Genomic DNA, 21175 nt, shown 5'->3' on the forward strand with positions numbered 1-21175 from the left:
GATCTAGACCCTATGTTTTAAATAACAACAAGGAAATGATACGGTCACAGTGTATTGCTGTGTACCGTGTAGGGAATAACATAGAACTCTTGCCACTGGTCATAGAGATCTAGATCTACTGTTTAGTCCAGTTATGGTGGCTAATTTGTAATTAGGGCCTATTTCTAAAGTATATTTAGAACTCAGTCAATACGTTGTACTGGTGAGTAGTTTACAGTTTAATATACAACTTTATATAGGTCTACTCACATACTGTTGTACTAATTAATTTTAGCTAATATAAAGTATATATTGTAATACTACTTTTATATCATATTTGGTAATCTAACATTATTTTATGTTAGATTACCAAAAATAATATAAAAGTAATTTAGTCAATTAGTTATTTATAGCACTAGAGGTCTAGATTATCTAATATCTAGACTACATTTTAATATATATATATTTAGGCTTTGTTAAAATATCGAGAATTAGTATTAAATAGCGCAATCGGGAGAAGTCCGTAAACGATGCAACTAATAGACTAATTTAAAAAAATGTATTCACTAGACTGTGTGATTCTTTATTGTAAAGTGACCCAGAAATATTCATTGTTACAACTTAATTATGTTTACGCCACACTCTAGTTAGTAATTGTGTGACAATTAGTGATCAGGGGATGGGGGGGGGGGGGGGAATTTAGAGTGTAACGTCACACTTTTGAAATTTAAAAAAAAAATTGTTAGAGCCCAAATATTAGCAGTTATAACGTATTTCAATCAAAGACATTTTTAAGTACAAAAAATTAAATTTAGGTGGGAGGGGATCTAGTTTTTTTGTGGAATATGGCATGGCTGTGAAGGGGGGGGGGGGGGGGGAGTCAAAATCGTGACATTAATTATAGATGAACCCTGTGCATCTATTTGCTTAACAGCAGTCTCCTACATACCGTAAGATAAGAAATTTCTCCGTCTCTCGCTTTGCTGACCCCAACCAGTATTCATCTGACCCCAACATGTGCCCAGCTGACCCCATGTGCCCAGCTGACCCCATGTGCCCACCTGACCCCATGTGCTGCTTGTAGTCAGGGTTAGGGTGAGTGATGTCAAAGAAAATTTGCCACCTATACAAAAGATGCAACAATCCAGTACTCTGTTATGTGCCTTATCAATTTTGTGGAGGTCATTAATTAATTGGACCACTCCAAACCACCAGCAAGCTCATCTATCATATCGTCTGCACACCCGGCAAGGCCGCGTGGGTCAGTCGGTTGTCGATCACGTTCCGCTGACACGCACGGCTGTTGTGTGTCCAGTTCCACTTAGTTACCTGCCAATCATGTCTGTAGAAGTAAGTAGGCTTTATCTGAGACACCCCCCCCCCCCCGCCTGCTGTCCAACGCAAACACTCCACCACCCCCCCTCCCTTTCTCCCTTCAACGCAGACCATCCTCATTCCCCCCCCCCCCTCCCCCAACGTCAAACAAATACAACGTGTCCGTGCGATAAACAGGCCAATGTCAACATGGCCAGAGGCTAAAGGTCAGCTGACACACACGCGTGGTCACCTTAAAGCTGACTTAGCCCGTCGTCTCAACACACCTGACTCGTCTCCTAAGGTGCGCTTTGTCTAGCCAGCGGTCCTAGCGTTTGTCTAGCCAGCGGCCTGGCGTTTGTCTAGCCAGCGGTCCTAGCGACCTTTGTCTAGCCAGCGGTCCTAGCGTTTGTCTAGCCAGCGGTCCTAGCATTTGTCTAGCCAGCGGCCCTAGAGTTTGTCTAGCCAGCAGCCTAGCGTTTGTCTAGCCAGCGACCTTTGTCTAGCCAGCGGCCTAGCGTTTGTCTAGCCAGCGACCTTTGTCTAGCCAGCGGTCCTAGCGTTTGTCTAGCCAGCGGCCTGGCGTTTGTCTAGCCAGCGGTCCTAACGTTTGTCTAGCCAGCGGTCCTAGCGTTTGTCTAGCCAGCGACCTTTGTCTAGCCAGCGACCCTAGCGTTTGTCTAGCCAGCGACCCTAGCGTTTGTCTAGCCAGCGACCCTAGCGTTTGTCTAGCCAGCGACCCTAGCGTTTGTCTAGCCAGCGGCCCTAGCGTTTGTCTAGCCAGCGACCCTAGAGTTTGTCTAGCCAGCGACCCTAGAGTTTGTCTAGCTAGCGGCCCTAGAGTTTGTCTAGCCAGCGGCCCTAGAGTTTGTCTAGCCAGCGACCCTAGAGTTTGTCTAGCCAGCGACCTTTGTCTAGCCAGCGGCCCTAGAGTTTGTCTAGCCAGCGACCTTTGTCTAGCCAGCGGCCCTAGAGTTTGTCTAGCCAGCGACCTTTGTCTAGCTTGCAGCGACCCTAGAGTTTGTCTAGCCAGCGGCCCTAGCGTTTGTCTAGCCAGCGACCTTTGTCTAGCCAGCGGCCCTAGAGTTTGTCTAGCCAGCGGCCCTAGAGTTTGTCTAGCCAGCGACCTTTGTCTAGCCAGCGGCCCTAAAGTTTGTCTAGCCAGCGATCCTAGAGTTTGTCTAGCCAGCGACCCTAGAGTTTGTCTAGCCAGCGACCCTAGAGTTTGTCTAGCCAGCGACCTTTGTCTAGCCAGCGGTCCTAGCGTTTGTCTAGCCAGCGACCTTTGTCTAGCCAGCGGCCCTAGAGTTTGTCTAGCCAGCGGCCCTAGCGTTTGTCTAGCCAGCGACCCTAGCGTTTGTCTAGCCAGCGACCCTAGCGTTTGTCTAGCCAGCGACCCTAGCGTTTGTCTAGCCAGCGGCCCTAGAGTTTGTCTAGCTAGCAGCGACCCTAGAGTTTGTCTAGCTAGCGGCCCTAGAGTTTGTCTAGCCAGCGGCCCTAGCGTTTGTCTAGCCAGCGACCCTAGCGTTTGTCTAGCCAGCGGCCCTAGAGTTTGTCTAGCCAGCGACCCTAGAGTTTGTCTAGCCAGCGGCCCTAGAGTTTGTCTAGCTAGCGACCCTAGCGTTTGTCTAGCCAGCGACCTTTGTCTAGCCAGCGACCTTTGTCTAGCTTGCAGCGACCCTAGCGTTTGTCTAGCCAGCGGCCCTAGCGTTTGTCTAGCCAGCGACCTTTGTCTAGCCAGCGGCCCTAGAGTTTGTCTAGCCAGCGGCCCTAGAGTTTGTCTAGCCAGCGACCTTTGTCTAGCCAGCGGCCCTAAAGTTTGTCTAGCCAGCGATCCTAGAGTTTGTCTAGCCAGCGACCCTAGAGTTTGTCTAGCCAGCGACCCTAGAGTTTGTCTAGCCAGCGACCTTTGTCTAGCCAGCGGTCCTAGCGTTTGTCTAGCCAGCGACCTTTGTCTAGCCAGCGGCCCTAGAGTTTGTCTAGCCAGCGGCCCTAGCGTTTGTCTAGCCAGCGACCCTAGCGTTTGTCTAGCCAGCGACCCTAGCGTTTGTCTAGCCAGCGACCCTAGCGTTTGTCTAGCCAGCGGCCCTAGAGTTTGTCTAGCTAGCAGCGACCCTAGAGTTTGTCTAGCTAGCGGCCCTAGAGTTTGTCTAGCCAGCGGCCCTAGCGTTTGTCTAGCCAGCGACCCTAGCGTTTGTCTAGCCAGCGGCCCTAGAGTTTGTCTAGCCAGCGACCCTAGAGTTTGTCTAGCCAGCGGCCCTAGAGTTTGTCTAGCTAGCGACCCTAGCGTTTGTCTAGCCAGCGACCTTTGTCTAGCCAGCGACCTTTGTCTAGCTTGCAGCGACCCTAGCGTTTGTCTAGCCAGCGGCCCTAGAGTTTGTCTAGCCAGCGGCCCTAGAGTTTGTCTAGCCAGCGACCCTAGCGTTTGTCTAGCCAGCGACCTTTGTCTAGCCAGCGGCCCTAGAGTTTGTCTAGCCAGCGACCCTAGAGTTTGTCTAGCCAGCGACCTTTGTCTAGCCAGCGGTCCTAGCGTTTGTCTAGCCAGCGGCCCTAGAGTTTGTCTAGCCAGCGACCCTAGAGTTTGTCTAGCCAGCGACCTTTGTCTAGCCAGCGGTCCTAGAGTTTGTCTAGCCAGCGACCCTAGAGTTTGTCTAGCCAGCGACCTTTGTCTAGCCAGCGGTCCTAGAGTTTGTCTAGCCAGCGACCCTAGAGTTTGTCTAGCCAGCGACCCTAGAGTTTGTCTAGCCAGCGGCCCTAGAGTTTGTCTAGCCAGCGACCTTTGTCTAGCCAGCGACCCTAGAGTTTGTCTAGCCAGCGACCTTTGTCTAGCCAGCGACCTTTGTCTAGCCAGCGACCTTTGTCTAGCCAGCGACCCTAGAGTTTGTCTAGCCAGCGACCTTTGTCTAGCCAGCGACCCTAGAGTTTGTCTAGCCAGCGACCCTAGAGTTTGTCTAGCCAGCGGCCCTAGAGTTTGTCTAGCCAGCGACCTTTGTCTAGCCAGCGACCCTAGAGTTTGTCTAGCCAGCGACCTTTGTCTAGCCAGCGACCCTAAAGTTTGTCTAGCCAGCGACCTTTGTCTAGCCAGCGACCTTTGTCTAGCCAGCGACCTTTGTCTAGCCAGCGACCTTTGTCTAGCCAGCGACCCTAGAGTTTGTCTAGCCAGCGACCCTAGAGTTTGTCTAGCCAGCGACCTTTGTCTAGCCAGCGACCCTAGAGTTTGTCTAGCCAGCGACCTTTGTCTAGCCAGCGACCTTTGTCTAGCTTGCAGCGACCCTAGCGTTTGTCTAGCCAGCGGCCCTAGAGTTTGTCTAGCCAGCGGCCCTAGAGTTTGTCTAGCCAGCGACCCTAGCGTTTGTCTAGCCAGCGGCCCTAGAGTTTGTCTAGCCAGCGACCTTTGTCTAGCTTGCAGCGACCCTAGCGTTTGTCTAGCCAGCGGCCCTAGAGTTTGTCTAGCCAGCGACCTTTGTCTAGCCAGCGACCTTTGTCTAGCCAGCGACCCTAGCGTTTGTCTAGTCAACAACCTACACACAGACAGAGGACGAAGCAGACGTCTACACGGCATGTAACTTGACACCTGACGATAGCGGGGGAAACGCAGGCTATTGTTTTGTGTGGTGGGGGGAGGGGGGGGCTGCTGATCCATGCTGTAGTAGGTCGATTGTTTAGACTTAGTCTAGACCCAACGAAAGGTTTGGCTGATAGATAAGGTCATAACTGGACCGTCGCTAGAAAAGGTCATAACTGGACCGTCGTTAGATAAGGTCATAACTAGACCGTCGTTAGATAAGGTCATAACTAGACCGTCGTTAGATAAGGTCATAACTGGACCGTCGTTAGATAAGGTCATAACTGGACCGTCGTTAGATAAGGTCATAACTAGACCGTCGTTAGATAAGGTCATAACTAGACCGTCGTTAGATAAGGTCATAACTGGACCGTCGTTAGATAAGGTCATAACTGGACCCTCGTTAGATAAGGTCATAACTAGACCGTCGTTAGATAAGGTCATAACTGGACCGTCGTTAGATAAGGTCATAACTGGACCGTCGTTAGATAAGGTCATAACTGGACCTTCGTTACATAAGGTCATAACTGGACCGTCGTTACATAAGGTCATAACCGGACCATTACCAGTGTCCACAAGTAGGCCCTACATTACATGTGGGGGACGGTAGTTTAACAGAGTGACAAGACGTTTCGATCATGTTGAGACGTATGCTGACGTTGGCGGGGGAAGCTTGGCATTCAAAGTATGCAGGGAATTTCATATTCGTTAGTTTACCTACATGACTAATAGAGGCTTATAATACATCCAAGCAGTGTACATGGCTAGTGTAACACCAGGTTGTGTACATGATTAATGTACAAAGTTGTGTATATGGCTAGTGTACAACCAGGTTCTGTACGTGATTAGTGTACAACCAGACTGTGTACATGACTAGTGTACAACCATTCTGTGTACACAAAATGTACATGATTAGTGTACATCCGTCTCCTACACAGCAGACACAACGATATAAAATATTTCGAAGCACCGACACACGACATTCTGACATCTTAAGTCGACATACATAGCATAAGCCGACACACCTTAATGTGACACACCTTAGCACGAGACGAACACACCTTTAGTCAGCTGTAATAACGGCCCTTACCGACCGCTAGCCTACCCCGCTTGTCGCCGTTAGCCCGTCACTGAGGGGGGGGGGGGGGGGCAACCTGTTGACAAAATGGCTGAGGTCTAACATGTAGGCCTGGCCTAGTTTAGCAGGGTGTGTTGGTAGTTTACCAGAGCCCTAGTCATGGCGGAATTCTCATAGAGATGCTAGGATTATAGATAGTCTACTGGCTCGACATATTTTTAGTTCCTGGTACATACACAGCAGACCACAGTCAAAAGTGGCACTTCTTGAAGTTTGCTCGCATAGAGCTGAATCCCTGTCAGCTGGCCGGGAACAGGTAGGCAGAGACAGATCTAGATCTACGTCCAACTTTTGTCATTTTGATTTCCTGACAAGGCCGCTTTGTTGACTCACGTGACGAGACGTCACACACCGTAGTTTAATTTCTGCTTCCTAGCCTAGCCTATGTGACAGCACCGTTATCACATGTCTATCACGTGCCCACACGGGGTGTGTTTGTTTAGGTCAGGTGTGTGTGTCGTCTGTTGCATTGTCTACAGATAACCTTTCCATATCTACGTATAGGGCTACACAGCGCTTAATCGCTCGGAGAAGGGGACTTTTAAACGAGATAAACAACGGTACTCCACTGGCCTAGAGTCTAGAGAATTCTAGATCTTAGATATTTATTTAATAAATAATAAATAGACTAGAATCTAGATCTAGATCTAGATCTAGATTCTCTAGCTAGATATGTAATCTAGATCTATTCTTTCTACGAATACTCTGACAAATTACTAATAGTAATTTAGATCTAGATCTAGTAGCTATTGGCATTGGTTAGATATCTAGATCTAGTTGGGGGGAAGTATTTTAAACATTTTATTTTATGTTTATTTTTTTATTGCTGTGATAAAGTAGTAAAGTAATAAATAAAGTTAGCCTAAGTAAAGTTAGTAGTTTAGACAGTTTAGTTAGTAGAAGTACTCTAGACTCTAGAGGATTAGTACTCTAGAATACTCTACTCTAGTCTAGATAGACTAAGAAAGATAGTTAAGAATAGTTAAACTTAATACTTAAAAGAGTTAAGATACTACTAGATCTAGTACTAGATCTAGATCTAGAACTAGATTAGATCTATTATTTATTACAGTATTAGTTATTACCGTTAACTTGCTCAATCTAGCTAGGCTGTGGTAATTTAGTCCAGACTTAAGTCACAAGTTAAGTGACATGTCACATTACACTGTCAAATTAATTTATTAAAGACTAAGATGATTAGGCCTATTTAGTATTTACTATTTACTAATACTAGTACTAGATCTAGATCTAGATCTAGAAATCTAGTACTTACACAGGCTTACTAAGTCTTAACTAAGTCACTTACATTTTACATGAACCCCACCCTTTCAGTCATCATTTGTGTTGACTCTGCTTACTTGAGTGGACAAAAAGTCACTATAGGCCTATTTAATATTATTTATCATTTATTTTATATTTGCTCACTCTTTTTATTACTTTTTAAATTTTGCAAGGGCCGACTATGGCTGGTCCATACTGTTACTTACAATAAATAATAATATTCTAAAGGTTAAAGTGCACTTCACTTAAATCACTCACTACAGCTACAACTTTGCTATGAGTTAATATGAAAACAGTTACAATCAAGATTGTTTCAAAGATACCTCATAAAAAATATACTTGAGTAGACATAGATCTATATGGTTTTTAGTATAGAAATTAATACTTTCTGAAGCTACCAAATGACTCAACTTAGACTAAATGTTGTGTAGTTTAATAGAGGTCTAATGCTTTTCTGACCCCTGACCTTTGGTTGATCCAGTTCACCCCTATCACAATGGGATGATAGTCAGAACACCACATTAAAAAAGATTTATTTTAAATTCTGCTGGCTTCAGATTTACACTTTGCCTTTTTAAAATGTCACTCATATTTCAAGAATTTTTTTTTCTTCTAGATATTGTACTAGCTCTAGCTGTGGTCATCTAACAACTGCTGGACATGATGTAGTTATGGTCATCCGCCAACTGCTGGATATGATGGAGCTAAAGGTTTGGGTGGATGGTCTACAAAAAGTTGTGTGTGGTGCCAACTCCAGCACAACATGCCATGACGTGGTGTTGGCCCTGGCACATTCTATGGGCAGAACTGGCCGGTTTACACTGATTGAAAAATGGAGGGAATCTGAGCGGCCACTAACCCCCACTGAATGTCCACTACAGTCCCTGCAGAAGTGGGGGGGTTACGCTGCTGAGGTCAAGTTTTACCTGGTGCATGCTGACCGCAGCTACCAGGGAAAGGAAACATTCCGTCACACCCCTCCTCCTGGTCGTCATGAACCTAACACAGACTCACTCAAGCGCTCATCAACATTCAGTGGTGTCCACTACAGGTCAGCTGGTTTTGTCACCAGCTCTTTAAACAAGCAATCTTCTAGGACAGGAAGTCGTGGCATTGGTGAGGAGTCCAACACAAACCCAGCAACACCAGATCAGCTCAGAACTCATTCTAGCAGTCACACCTCAGTCAGGTCAAACAATTATTTTTCAGTGTCTGGGCATATATCCTCTCCACAATCACAACTCCCTAACACATCACAACATCCACACCCTACCAACACATCACAACATCCACACCCTACCAACACATCACAACTTCCATACCCTACCAACACATCACAACATCCACACCTTCCTAACACATCACAACATCCACACCTTCCTAACACATCACAACTTCCATACCCTACCAACACATCACAACATCCACACCTCCCTAACACATCACAACATCCACACCTTCCTAACACATCACAACACCCACACCTCCCTAACACATCACAACATCCACACCTCCCTAACACATCACAACATCCACACCTCCCTAACACATCACAACATCCACACCTTCCTAACTCATCACAATATCCACACCTCAACACATCACAACATCCACACCCTACCAACACCTCGCAACATCCACACCTCAACGCATCACAACATCCACACCTCAACGCATCACAACATCCACACCCTACCAACACCTTGCAACATCCACACCTTCCCATTCCCGCTCCCAGACGTAATGTCAGTTCTCCATTATCACTTGACGGATCAAGTCAAAGCAGTCAAACCACACATCTAAACACTCAAACCACACATCTAAACACTCAAACCACACAACTAAACAGTCAAACCACACATCTAAACAGTCAAACCACACATGAAATTAATTTAAACGCTGGGACTGCCCCCAGTCCATCAGAGAAGACATTGCACAGCCCATCAGATGGCAGCCAGTACCAATGGTCACCTACAGACCTACAGTCTGATGTGCATGCAGCCCACCATGACCTAGACAAGGATACACCTGGCAGAGCCTTAACATCAGCCACCATAGAGAGCTCTGTCAGAGACAACCTCTCACCCTCTGCCAGCACAGGTCCTGATGGAAAGAAAACTTTGAATGAGAATCTTCCACCTAGTGGCCACGTGAGCTCCAGTCATATGGCCACACATGATAGTGTCAACAGAGAAAATGTTTTGACAAAACTTGAAACACAGAAGATGAGTTTTGTTGAGTCAGCAGTCAAAAATTCCAAAACAGCTGGAGCTGCTAGAGCCCCTTCCTCGTTTGCTTCAGCAGTTGCACATCTTCGACAGCACAGCAATGATGGACATTTAGCAGCAGATAAAACCTCTGCCCCCCATGTAAGGCAGAGCAGCAATGATGGGGAACTTTCTGCCTTCATGCAAGTTCCACCTCGTTCTAGCAGTAGCTCCACCCCAGTGGCGTTTAGCCTGGACACTGTCCACCACAAGAACATTGGTCCAGGATGGCACCACCAGGGCTCCCACTCCAGGCAAGCCAGCGTGGAGATAGAAGAATATGACTTGGATGAGAAGTTCCCCGACTACTCTGTTGGTGGTCTGCCACTAGAGTACAGCCTAGACAGTATGCTGCCAGTCAACACAGAGTATTTGCAGCTCATTCAATTCATCCAAATCCAGGGGGAGAGAATTGACATGCAAGAAGTCAAGCTACAGGAAACCAGCATGGGTAAGCTCCCTTTACTGACCATACTAGCAACTACATTTTTTTAAATCTTATATATTGAAATCTTTAAATGACCACACAGTTTGTATGCACGTATATTTATTGATTACACTTATGTTTTTTATAGTGCCAGGGATAAAGTAGGCATGTTGGCAAAAAAAAATGTGTTGATTATTCAATAATTACTGCCCTTTGTTCAGAGATTTCTGCCCTAGAATCCCAGCATTGGCCAAATGAGGACAACTCTGGCCAACTGAGCCTGGCCCAGAAGCAGGAGCTGGCCCAGCTTGAGCAGGCTGACTGGGCCAGTGTTTTGGCCAGCCATCAGCAACAGGAGGAGAACTTGAAGAATCAGGTGAGTTTTGTGGTCACAGTTCATGGGTCACATGGCCCAGTTCATTGGTCACATGGCCCAGTTCATGGGTCACATGGCCCAGTTCATGGGTCACATGGCCCAGTTCATGGGTCACATGGCCTAGTTCATTGGTCACATGGCCCAGTTCATGGGTCACATGGCTCAGTTCATTGGTCACATGGCCCAGTTCATGGGTCACATGGCCCAGTTCATGGGTCACATGGCTCAGTTCATGGGTCACATGGCCCAGTTCATGGGTCACATGACCAGTTCATGGGTCACATGGCCCAGTTCATTGGTCAGTCACATGGCCCCAGTTCATGGGTCACATGGCCCAGTTCATGGGTCACATGGCTCAGTTCATGGGTCACATGGCCCAGTTCATGGGTCACATGACCAGTTCATGGGTCACATGACCAGTTCATTGGTCACATGGCCCCAGTTCATGGGTCACATGGCCCCAGTTCATGGGTCACATGGCCCCAGTTCATGGGTCACATGGCCCCAGTTCATGGGTCACATGGCCCCAGTTCATGGGTCACATGGCCCAGTTCATTGGTCAGTCACATGGCCCCAGTTCATGGGTCACATGGCCCAGTTCATGGGTCACATGGCCCAGTTCATGGGGTAAAAAATTGAGAATTTTTTATTTATTTGTAAAATAGAATCTTTTTAGGCTAACATTTTTTTTTAATTTCTAAAAATATGTCTCTTTTTAAAATTTGTTACAAATACCATTTAGAACAAATCAGAACAAAAGTAACAGGTTAAGAAGCCATCCATAAGGACAACTTGATTTCATTTTTACAAGCTTTTATTTAACTTCTTCCTCATCATCTCTGTCTTTCTTAATCAAAACAAGCAGGCAAAATTTTGAGCACTTCTAACCGACCAGTTTCTCTAAAATTTGGAACGTGGCTCAAGACCCAATGACAATGCAATCTGACATCAAATTTGTCTTTATTGGATGACTAATTCATTTTAAATGAAATAATTAAAATTTTCTGAAATTAGTAGAGTGTTCTACTACTAATCCAAACAAGTATACCTGCATTGTCAAGTTCATTTGGTGTGCAATAGTTTTTAGTCATGGAACTCTGTTGTATTAAAAAATTGTTTTAATAACAAACTGTTATGTAGTAATGCAATAAAAAGGAGAAAATAAATGATTTTCATTAAATATATAATATTTGTACTAGTATTAAAATAACTGTACCCAACTAATTTGATCTGTCCACTGCTGTTTGTGTCCATCAGCTTGCCAGGATGGGTGGACAGCTTGAGGAGCTTGAGAGAAAACTTGGTCAACTCCAGGAACAGGAGGAGAGGCTCAGCCAGGACTTGTTGCTGGCTGTGGAGGTAAGTCATCAGGGAGGGGCTGGTATAGGGAGGGGCAGGTTCAGGGAGGGGCTGGTTCAGGGAGGGGCTGGTATAGGGAGGGGCAGGTTCAGGGAGGGGCTGGTTCAGGGAGGGGCTGGTATAGGGAGGGGCTGGTTCAGGGAGGGGTTGGTTCAGGGAGGGGCTGGTTCAGGGAGGGGCTGGTATAGGGAGGGGCAGGTTCAGGGAGGGGCTGGTTCAGGGAGGGGCTGGTATAGGGAGGGGCTGGTTCAGGGAGGGGTTGGTTCAGGGAGGGGCTGGTTCAGGTGGGTGGCAGGTTCAGGTGGGTGGCAGGTTCAGGGAGGGGCTGGTATAGGGAGGGGCAGGTTCAGGGAGGGGCTGGTATAGGGAGGGGCAGGTTCAGGGAGGGGCTGGTTCAGGGAGGGGCTGGTATAGGGAGGGGCTGGTATAGGGAGGGGCTGGTTCAGGGAGGGGCTGGTTCAGGTGGGTGGCAGGTTCAGGTGGGTGGCAGGTTCAGGGAGGGGCTGGTATAGGGAGGGGCAGGTTCAGGGAGGGGCTGGTTCAGGGAGGGGCTGGTATAGGGAGGGGCTGGTATAGGGAGGGGCAGGTTCAGGGAGGGGCTGGTTCAGGTGGGTGGCAGGTTCAGGGAGGGGCTGGTTCAGGGAGGGGCTGGTATAGGGAGGGGCTGGTTCAGGGAGGGGCTGGTATAGGGAGGGGCAGGTTCAGGGAGGGGCTGGTTCAGGTGGGTGGCAGGTTCAGGGAGGGGCTGGTTCAGGGAGGGGCTGGTATAGGGAGGGGCAGGTTCAGGGAGGGGCTGGTTCAGGGAGGGGCTGGTTCAGGGAGGGGCTGGTTCAGGTGGGTGGCAGGTTCAGGGAGGGGCTGGTTCAGGTGGGTGGCAGGTTCAGGGAGGGGCTGGTTCAGGGAGGGGCTGGTATAGGGAGGGGCTGGTTCAGGGAGGGGCTGGTTCAGGGAGGGGCAGGTTCAGGGAGGGGCTGGTTCAGGTGGGTGGCAGGTTCAGGGAGGTGCTGGATCAGGTGGGTGGCAGGTTCAGGGAGGGGCTGGATCAGGTGGGTGGCAGGTTCAGGGAGGGGCTGGTTCAGGGAGGGGCTGGTATAGGGAGGGGCTGGTTCAGGGAGGGGCTGGTTCAGGGAGGGGCAGGTTCAGGGAGGGGCTGGTTCAGGTGGGTGGCAGGTTCAGGGAGGTGCTGGATCAGGTGGGTGGCAGGTTCAGGGAGGGGCTGGATCAGGTGGGTGGCAGGTTCAGGGAGGGGCTGGTTCAGGGAGGGGCTGGTTCAGGGAGGGGCTGGTTCAGGGAGGGGCTGGTTCAGGTGGGTGGCTGGTTCAGGTGGGTGGCAGGTTCAGGTGGGTGGCAGGTTCAGGGAGGGGCTGGTTCAGGTGGGTGGCAGGTTCAGGGAGGGGCTGGTTCAGGGAGGGGCTGGTTCAGGGAGTGGCAGGTTCAGGGAGGGGCTGGTTCAGGTGGGTGGCAGGTTCAGGGAGGGGCTGGTTCAGGTGGGTGGCAGGTTCAGGGAGGGGCTGGTTCAGGTGGGTGGCAGGTTCAGGGAGGGGCTGGTATAGGGAGAGGCTGGTTCTGGGAGGGGCTGGTTCAGGGAGGGGCTGGTTCAGTTAGATAATGGTCTAATTGAAATAGATGATACAGTTTCTATTATCTTTAATCTACTTAAGGAAAATGATTTGAATTAAATATCTGAGGTGAGTATCAAATAATCTTCAAGGTGGAGGCTTTTTATCTACTGTAGCCCCTGTGCTATAGGTGTTGTTGGCTAACTCACAGGGACAATTTGTGTAGGCTCACAGGGACAATTTGTGTAGGCTAACTCACAGGGACAGTTTGTGTAGGCTCACAGGGACAATTTGTGTAGACTCACTCACAGGGACAATTTGTGTAGGCTCACAGGGACAATTTGTGTAGACTCGCTCACAGGGACAATTTGTGTAGACTCGCTCACAGGGACAATTTGTGTAGGCTCACAGGGACAATTTGTGTAGACTCGCTCACAGGGACAATTTGTGTTGGCTCACAGGGACAATTTGTGTAGGCTCACAGGGACAATTTGTGTAGACTCGCTCACAGGGACAATTTGTGTAGGCTCACAGGGACAATTTGTGTAGGCTCACATGGACAATTTGTGTAGGCTCACAGGGACAATTTGTGTAGGCTCACTCACAGGGACAATTTGTGTTGGCTCACAGGGACAATTTGTGTAGGCTCACAGGGACAATTTGTGTAGGCTCACAGGGACAATTTGTGTAGGCTCACAGGGACAATTTGTGTAGGCTCACAGGGACAATTTGTGTAGGCTAACTCATAGGGACAATTTGTGTAGGTCTCACTCACAGGGACAATTTGTGTAGGCTCACTCACAGGGACAGGGACAATTTGTTTAGACTAACTCACAGGGACAATTGATGTAGGCTCACAGGGACAATTTGTGTAGGCTCACAGGGACAATTTGTGTAGGCTCACTCACAGGGACAATTTGTGTAGACTCACAGGGACAATTTGTGTTGGCTCACAGGGACAATTTGTGTAGGCTCACAGGGACAATTTGTGTAGGCTCACAGGGACAATTTGTGTAGGCTCACAGGGACAATTTGTGTAGGCTCACATGGACAATTTGTGTAGACTCATTCACAGGGACAATTTGTGTAGGCTCACAGGGACAATTTGTGTAGGCTCACGCACAGGGACAATTTGTGTAGGCTCACAGGGACAATTTGTGTAGGCTCACAGGGACAATTTGTGTAGGCTAACTCACAGGGACAATTTGTGTAGGCTAACTCACAGGGACAATTTGTGTAGGCTAACAGGGACAATTTGTGTAGGTTAACTCACAGGGACAATTTGTGTAGGCTAACAGGGACAATTTGTGTAGGCTAACTCACAGGGACAATTTGTGTAGGCTCACTCACAGGGACAATTTGTGTAGGCTCACTCACAGGGACAATTTGTGTAGGCTCACAGGGACAATTTGTGTAGGCTCACAGGGACAATTTGTGTAGGCTCACAGGGACAATTTGTGTAGGCTAACTCACAGGGACAATTTGTGTAGGCTCACTCACAGGGACAATTTGTGTAGGCTAACTCACAGGGACAATTTGTGTAGGCTCACAGGGACAATTTGTGTAGGCTCATTCACAGGGACAATTTGTGTAGGCTCACTCACAGGGACAATTTGTGTTGGCTCATTCACAGGGACAATTTGTGTAGGCTCACAGGGACAATTTGTGTAGGCTCACAGGGACAATTTGTGTAGGCTAACAGGGACAATTTGTGTAGGCTAACTCACAGGGACAATTTGTGTAGGCTCACTCACAGGGACAATTTGTGTAGGCTAACTAACGGGGACAATTTGTGTAGACTCGCTCACAGGGACAGGGACAATTTGTGTTGGCTAACTCACAGGGACAATTTGTGTAGGCTCACAGGGACAATTTGTGTTGGCTCACTCACAGGGACAATTTGTGTAGGCTCACTCACAGGGACAATTTGTGTAGGCTAACTCACAGGGACAATTTGTGTAGGCTAACTCACAGGGACAATTTGTGTTGGCTAACTCACAGGGACAATTTGTGTTGGCTCATTCACAGGGACAATTTGTGTAGGCTAACTCACAGGGACAATTTGTGTAGGCTAACTCACAGGGACAATTTGTGTAGGCTCACAGGGACAATTTGTGTAGGCTCACTCACAGGGACAATTTGTGTAGGCTAACTCACAGGGACAATTTGTGTAGGCTCACAGGGACAATTTGTGTAGGCTCACTCACAGGGACAATTTGTGTAGGCTAACTCATAGGGACAATTTGTGTAGGTCTCACTCACAGGGACAATTTGTGTAGGCTCACTCACAGGGACAATTTGTTTAGACTCACTCACAGGGACAGGGACAATTTGTGTAGGCTAACTCATAGGGACAATTTGTGTAGGCTAACTCACAGGGACAATTTGTGTAGGCTAACAGGGACAATTTGTGTAGGCTAACTCACAGGGACAATTTGTGTTGGCTCATTCACAGGGACAATTTGTGTTGGCTCACTCACAGGGACAATTTGTGTAGGCTCACAGGGACAATTTGTGTAGGCTCACTCACAGGGACAATTTGTGTAGGCTCACTCACAGGGACAATTTGTGTAGGCTAACTCACAGGGACAATTTGTGTAGGCTAACTCACAGGGACAATTTGTGTAGGCTCACAGGGACAATTTGTGTAGGCTAACAGGGACAATTTGTGTAGGCTAACTCACAGGGACAATTTGTGTAGGCTCACAGGGACAATTTGTTAGGCTAACTCACAGGGACAATTTGTTAGGCTCACTCACAGGGACAATTTGTGTAGGCTCACTCACAGGGACAATTTGTGTAGGCTCACAGGGACAATTTGTGTAGGCTCACTCACAGGGACAATTTGTTAGGCTCACTCACAGGGACAATTTGTGTAGGCTCACAGGGACAATTTGTGTAGGCTCACAGGGACAATTTGTGTTGGCTCACTCACAGGGACAATTTGTGTAGGCTCACAGGGACAATTTGTGTAGGCTCACTCACAGGGACAATTTGTGTAGGCTCACTCACAGGGACAGGGACAATTTGTGTAGGCTAACTCACAGGGACAATTTGTGTAGGCTCACTCACAGGGACAATTTGTGTAGGCTAACTCACAGGGACAATTTGTGTAGGCTTACAGGGACAATTTGTGTAGGCTCACAGGGACAATTTGTGTAGGCTCACTCACAGGGACAATTTGTGTAGGCTCACTCACAGGGACAGGGACAATTTGTGTAGGCTAACTCACAGGGACAATTTGTGTTGGCTCACTCACAGGGACAATTTGTGTTGGCTCACAGGGACAATTTGTGTTGGCTCACAGGGACAATTTGTGTTGGCTCACTCACAGGGACAGGGACAATTTGTTTTGACTTTCTAAAACTGGTCACCAAATGAGATGAAAGCTTGTCCAGACTATATTGGCTTAGAGCTACTCTGTCAAATTTTATTAGGCTGAATTAGTTCAAGTCATCTGTACTGTACCACCCAACGTTTTTTGTTTGTGGGTTTGTGGCAAATCTTGTAACTCTTTTGACCCAGTTATAATGCAGCAATTTTGTTCAAAACTTTCCAGATATGTAACACTTTGATGACAATACAAGTCTATCTATTTTGTTAATTCATTTAAATGGTTAAATAATCATTAACAATTAAACATCTTTAAAACTAAGGGGGGGATAAGAAAAGAAAATCACAGAAGGGGGGATAACTAACTCAACACAATCTGGAGCCGGACGTATTCCCAAAAGGCACTTGCCCAAATGCCTATTCCCAGAATGGACACTTGCCAGAATGCAACAAATTCCCAAAACCACTTGTACGTAGGCAGTTTGCCCGAAAAATGTTAATATTAGATTAAAAAAATTAGATTAAAAAAATAATATTACCAACTAGACATTCTTAACAATTCAAGTTTGAAATTTTGATAGTCAAAACAATTCTAAGCATAAAAACAAAGCTGTTTATGTTTTTGCATTCTGTTATCGTTTACAATTGTATTGAAAGTTTATAGACTGAACCATACATTAGATCACCGATGTTTAGCGACACAGTAACAAAAACACACAGGATGCGACCATTGTGTTCAGATAATTTTAACTTGTCAAGAGAACTTTGAAAATTGTCAAATGTTTTTGTTTTATATCTCTCTGTACACAATCCTATGGATGAACCTACTATAGCTTAATTCTTTATCATTTTATTTGTTATCAGTGAATTTAACAACTAAAGGTAGTCAATTATGTTTTACCTCAATTTAATGCACCTTGTTTAGACAATATGTTGAAGTGATAGCAAAATTCTTTTTAAAATCCTGAGATAAATGAAAGTGGTATTTTTGTCTTGTTTCATAGATGGAAAAGAAACTATGTTTGTACGCTTTTTATATACATTCTTATACACAAGTGAATTAAGAATGTCTGCGTAGTAATATATAATTTTTTTTCCTTTCTTTTTGTTTAGATATTTATTGTTATCAACATTTCAAATTTCAATTAATTAAAATGATTACCAATGATTATTTGGTAATATATAATGTTAACATTTTTGGGCAAACCGCCTTGGGGCAAGTGACTTGTGGGCAAGTGTCCATTCAGGAAATCAGGCAAACAGCATTCGGGCAAGTGTCTTTCAGGAATTTGTCCTAGAACCGACACAATCACCCAGTCTGAAAAGCTGTGGCTGACGAGAATGTTTACACTCGTAAAGCCGGCCAATCTAGTGAAGGCTAGTTTTTAACTGATTTGAAACTAAGGGGAGGTAACAAAATTAAGAACTATCTGTCATTTGTAAAAAATTGTTCAGGGTCCTGTGTGTCACTTTTAAATGCACTGAAAATAAGAAAATAAAACTAATTTGCTTTCTTTCATAAAAGCTTTGGTTGCTAAAATATGTAATAGATCTCATGAGTAACCAAAGCTTTTATGAAAGAAAGCTTTTTATTTTCTTACTTTCAGTGCATTTAAAAGCTTGTTGCTATAAAAAGAAAATTATATTTTTTGATTGAATGTTAAAGTTTGTCCACATTTTGAGTATGAAAGCTACAAAGCAAATGTTTATGTGATAGATGAAAGCTACAAAGCAAATGTTTATGTGATAGATGAAAGCTACAAAGCAAATGTTTATGTGATAGGAAAGTATCAACACTGAAGTGTCATTGCTGAAAGAGAAGCTGCTCAAAGTGGACAAACAAATTGGTGAGGATAACAAAAAACTGGAGAACATGAAATCTCTGATCAGTCAAATGGAAGAATTAAAACAGAGCAAGGTAATAGAAATAACAAATGTATTAGGATAATAATTTTAATTATGTAATTTTAATGATATAATTCTCCCATCTTAGAGAAAACTGTCTCTTTTTCCGTGGATAAATGCAGCTTAAGGAATATCACTCTTAATTTTAAACTAATTTTTTGTGAACTTTATTTTGTCGTGTTGTTTAACTCAACACAGAGCCGCGAGGAGGCTGAATTAGAAAAACTGGTGTCTGGTAAAACTGTCAAACAAATATCCAGCTCAGAGCCCATCAACAGTCCCAAGTCTCCAACCCTCACATCAGCTGCAGATAGTGGAGAGAGTAAGTAGATCTCAGTCACTGGCTTGTCATTTCATGGGTGCTACAGATATCATCATACATAGTTTCACATGGGCTACAGATATTATCATACATAGTTTCACATGGGCTAGATATATCCATCATACATAGTTTCACATGGGCTAGATATATCATCATACATAGTTTAACATGGGCTAGATATATCCATCATACATAGTTTAACATGGGCTAGAGATATCATCATACATAGTTTAACATGGGCTAGATATATCATCATACATAGTTTAACATGGGCTAGATATATCCATCATACATAGTTTAACATGGGCTAGATATATCCATCATACATAGTTTCACATGGGCTAGAGATATCATCATACATAGTTTAACATGGGCTAGATATATCATCATACATAGTTTAACATGGGCTAGATATATCCATCATACATAGTTTAACATGGGCTAGATATATCATCATACTTGCTGTGGCCTAATGTGACTTTTATTCTCTGCCAGCCATAATAAAAATCTTAGAAGGTCTCTCCTCACCCTACCCAGAGGGCCTGGCCACTACATTTAAATCACAGAACCCCAATGGAGTCTGGGTTTGATAGGACCACTTCTGGCTGTGTGATAGGACCACTTCTAGCTGTGTGATAGGACCACTTCTAGCTGTGTGATAGGACCACTTCTAGCTGTGTGACAGGACCACTTCTAGCTGTGTGACAGGACCACTTCTGGCTGTCTGATAGGACCACTTCTGGCTGTGTGACAGGACCACTTCTGGCTGTGTGACAGGACCACTTCTGGCTGTGTGATAGGACCACTTCTAGCTGTGTGATAGGACCACAAATTATTAATACCAGCTGCCAGCCCTATTCCCACAATAATTGTTGATGTCAAATTATTAATACCAGCTGCCAGTCCTATTCCCACAATAATTGTTGATGTCAAATTATTAATACCAGCTGCCAGTCCTATTTCCACAATAATTGTTGATGTCAAATTATTAATACCAGCTGCCAGCCCTATTCCCACAATAATTGTTGATGTCAAATTATTAATACCAGCTGCCAGCCCTATTTCCACAATAATTGTTGATGTCAAATTATTAATACCAGCTGCCAGACCTATTCCAACAATAATTGTTGATGTCAAATTATTAATACCAGCTGCAAGACCTATTTCCACAATAATTGTTGATGTCAAATTTTTAATACCAGCTGCCAGCCCTATTCCCACAATAATTGTTGATGTCAAATTATTAATACCAGCTGCCAGCCCTATTTCCACAATAATTGTTGATGTCAAATTATTAATACCAGCTGCCAGCCCTATTTCCACAATAATTGTTGATGTCAAATTATTAATACCAGCTGCCAGCCCTATTCCCACAATAATTGTTTCCTGTGAATACTCAAGCAAAAATAAATGTTACTAAAACTGGAGCTTGTAACTTTGATCTTGTTAAGCCCTCCCAAATCTTGCCAAAAATATCACCACATGATTTTGAGTGAGGTGACCTCTGGTCAAGAATGTTTGTACATTTATAATACTTGATACTGATTTGTTTGTACATGAACAATGTTTATATTTATATCTTTGTGATCAAAATATATTGTTATTTAATCTGTTTTCAAGGTATTTTTCCCGTGATTTTATGCCAATGAAAAACTATTAAATCTGATGCATGTCTTCCCAACAACTCATGTTAACTTTATGTACAACCAGACAATGAAATCTGATGCAGGTCTATCCAACAACTCATGTTAACTTTATGTACAACCAGACAATGAAATCTGATGCAGGTCTATCCAAAACTCATGTTAACTTTATGTACAACCAGACAATGAAATCTGATGCAGGTCTATCCAACAACTCATGTTAACTTTATGTACAACCAGACAATGATGCAGGTCTATCCAACAACTCATGTTAACTTTATGTACAGCCAGACAATGATGCAGGTCTATCCAACAACTCATGTTAACTTTATGTACAACCAGACAATGAAATCTGATGCAGGTCTATCCTACAACTCATGTTAACTTTATGTACAACCAGACAATGATGCAGGTCTATCCAACAACTCATGTTAACTTTATGTACAACCAGACAATGAAATCTGATGCAGGTCTATCCAACAACTCATGTTAACTTTATGTACAACCATACAATGAAATATGATGCAGGTCTATCCAACAACTCATGTTAACTTTATGTACAACCAGACAATGAAATCTGATGCAGGTCTATCCAACAACTCATGTTAACTTTATGTACAACCAGACAATGAAATCTGATGCAGGTCTATCCAACAACTCATGTTAACTTTATGTACAACCAGACAATGATGCAGGTCTATCCAACA

At 45.2% G+C, this 21175-nt stretch overlaps 2 protein-coding genes across 4 annotated transcripts; both read left to right on the forward strand.

Annotated features, from left to right (window-relative positions):
• The first annotated feature begins 15 nt into the window (after positions 1-15).
• LOC131937336 (uncharacterized) lies at positions 16-20438 on the forward strand. 3 transcript variants are annotated; one of them, XM_059294653.1, is made up of 7 exons: positions 16-202; positions 7894-9995; positions 10193-10347; positions 11605-11706; positions 18382-18516; positions 18702-18825; positions 19321-20438. In XM_059294653.1, the coding sequence occupies exons 2-7, from the start codon at positions 7949-7951 to the stop codon at positions 19413-19415; spliced, it is 2658 nt and encodes an 885-aa protein (XP_059150636.1). In that variant the 5' UTR covers positions 16-202; positions 7894-7948; the 3' UTR covers positions 19416-20438. The 3 variants fall into 3 exon arrangements, with proteins under 3 accessions (XP_059150636.1, XP_059150635.1, XP_059150634.1); XM_059294652.1 differs by lacking the exon at positions 16-202 and adding an exon at positions 6008-6252; XM_059294651.1 differs by lacking the exon at positions 16-202 and adding an exon at positions 6412-6556.
• LOC131937374 (uncharacterized) lies at positions 1496-4859 on the forward strand. The gene is made up of 2 exons (XM_059294759.1): positions 1496-1520; positions 2074-4859. The coding sequence occupies exons 1-2, from the start codon at positions 1496-1498 to the stop codon at positions 4857-4859; spliced, it is 2811 nt and encodes a 936-aa protein (XP_059150742.1).
• Positions 20439-21175: the final 737 nt, after the last annotated feature.

The sequence above is a fragment of the Physella acuta genome, unplaced genomic scaffold (genome assembly GCF_028476545.2).
Source record: "Physella acuta isolate Inbredline_101_S28 unplaced genomic scaffold, ASM2847654v3 ptg000208l, whole genome shotgun sequence".
NCBI classification, from domain to species: domain Eukaryota; kingdom Metazoa; phylum Mollusca; class Gastropoda; family Physidae; genus Physella; species Physella acuta.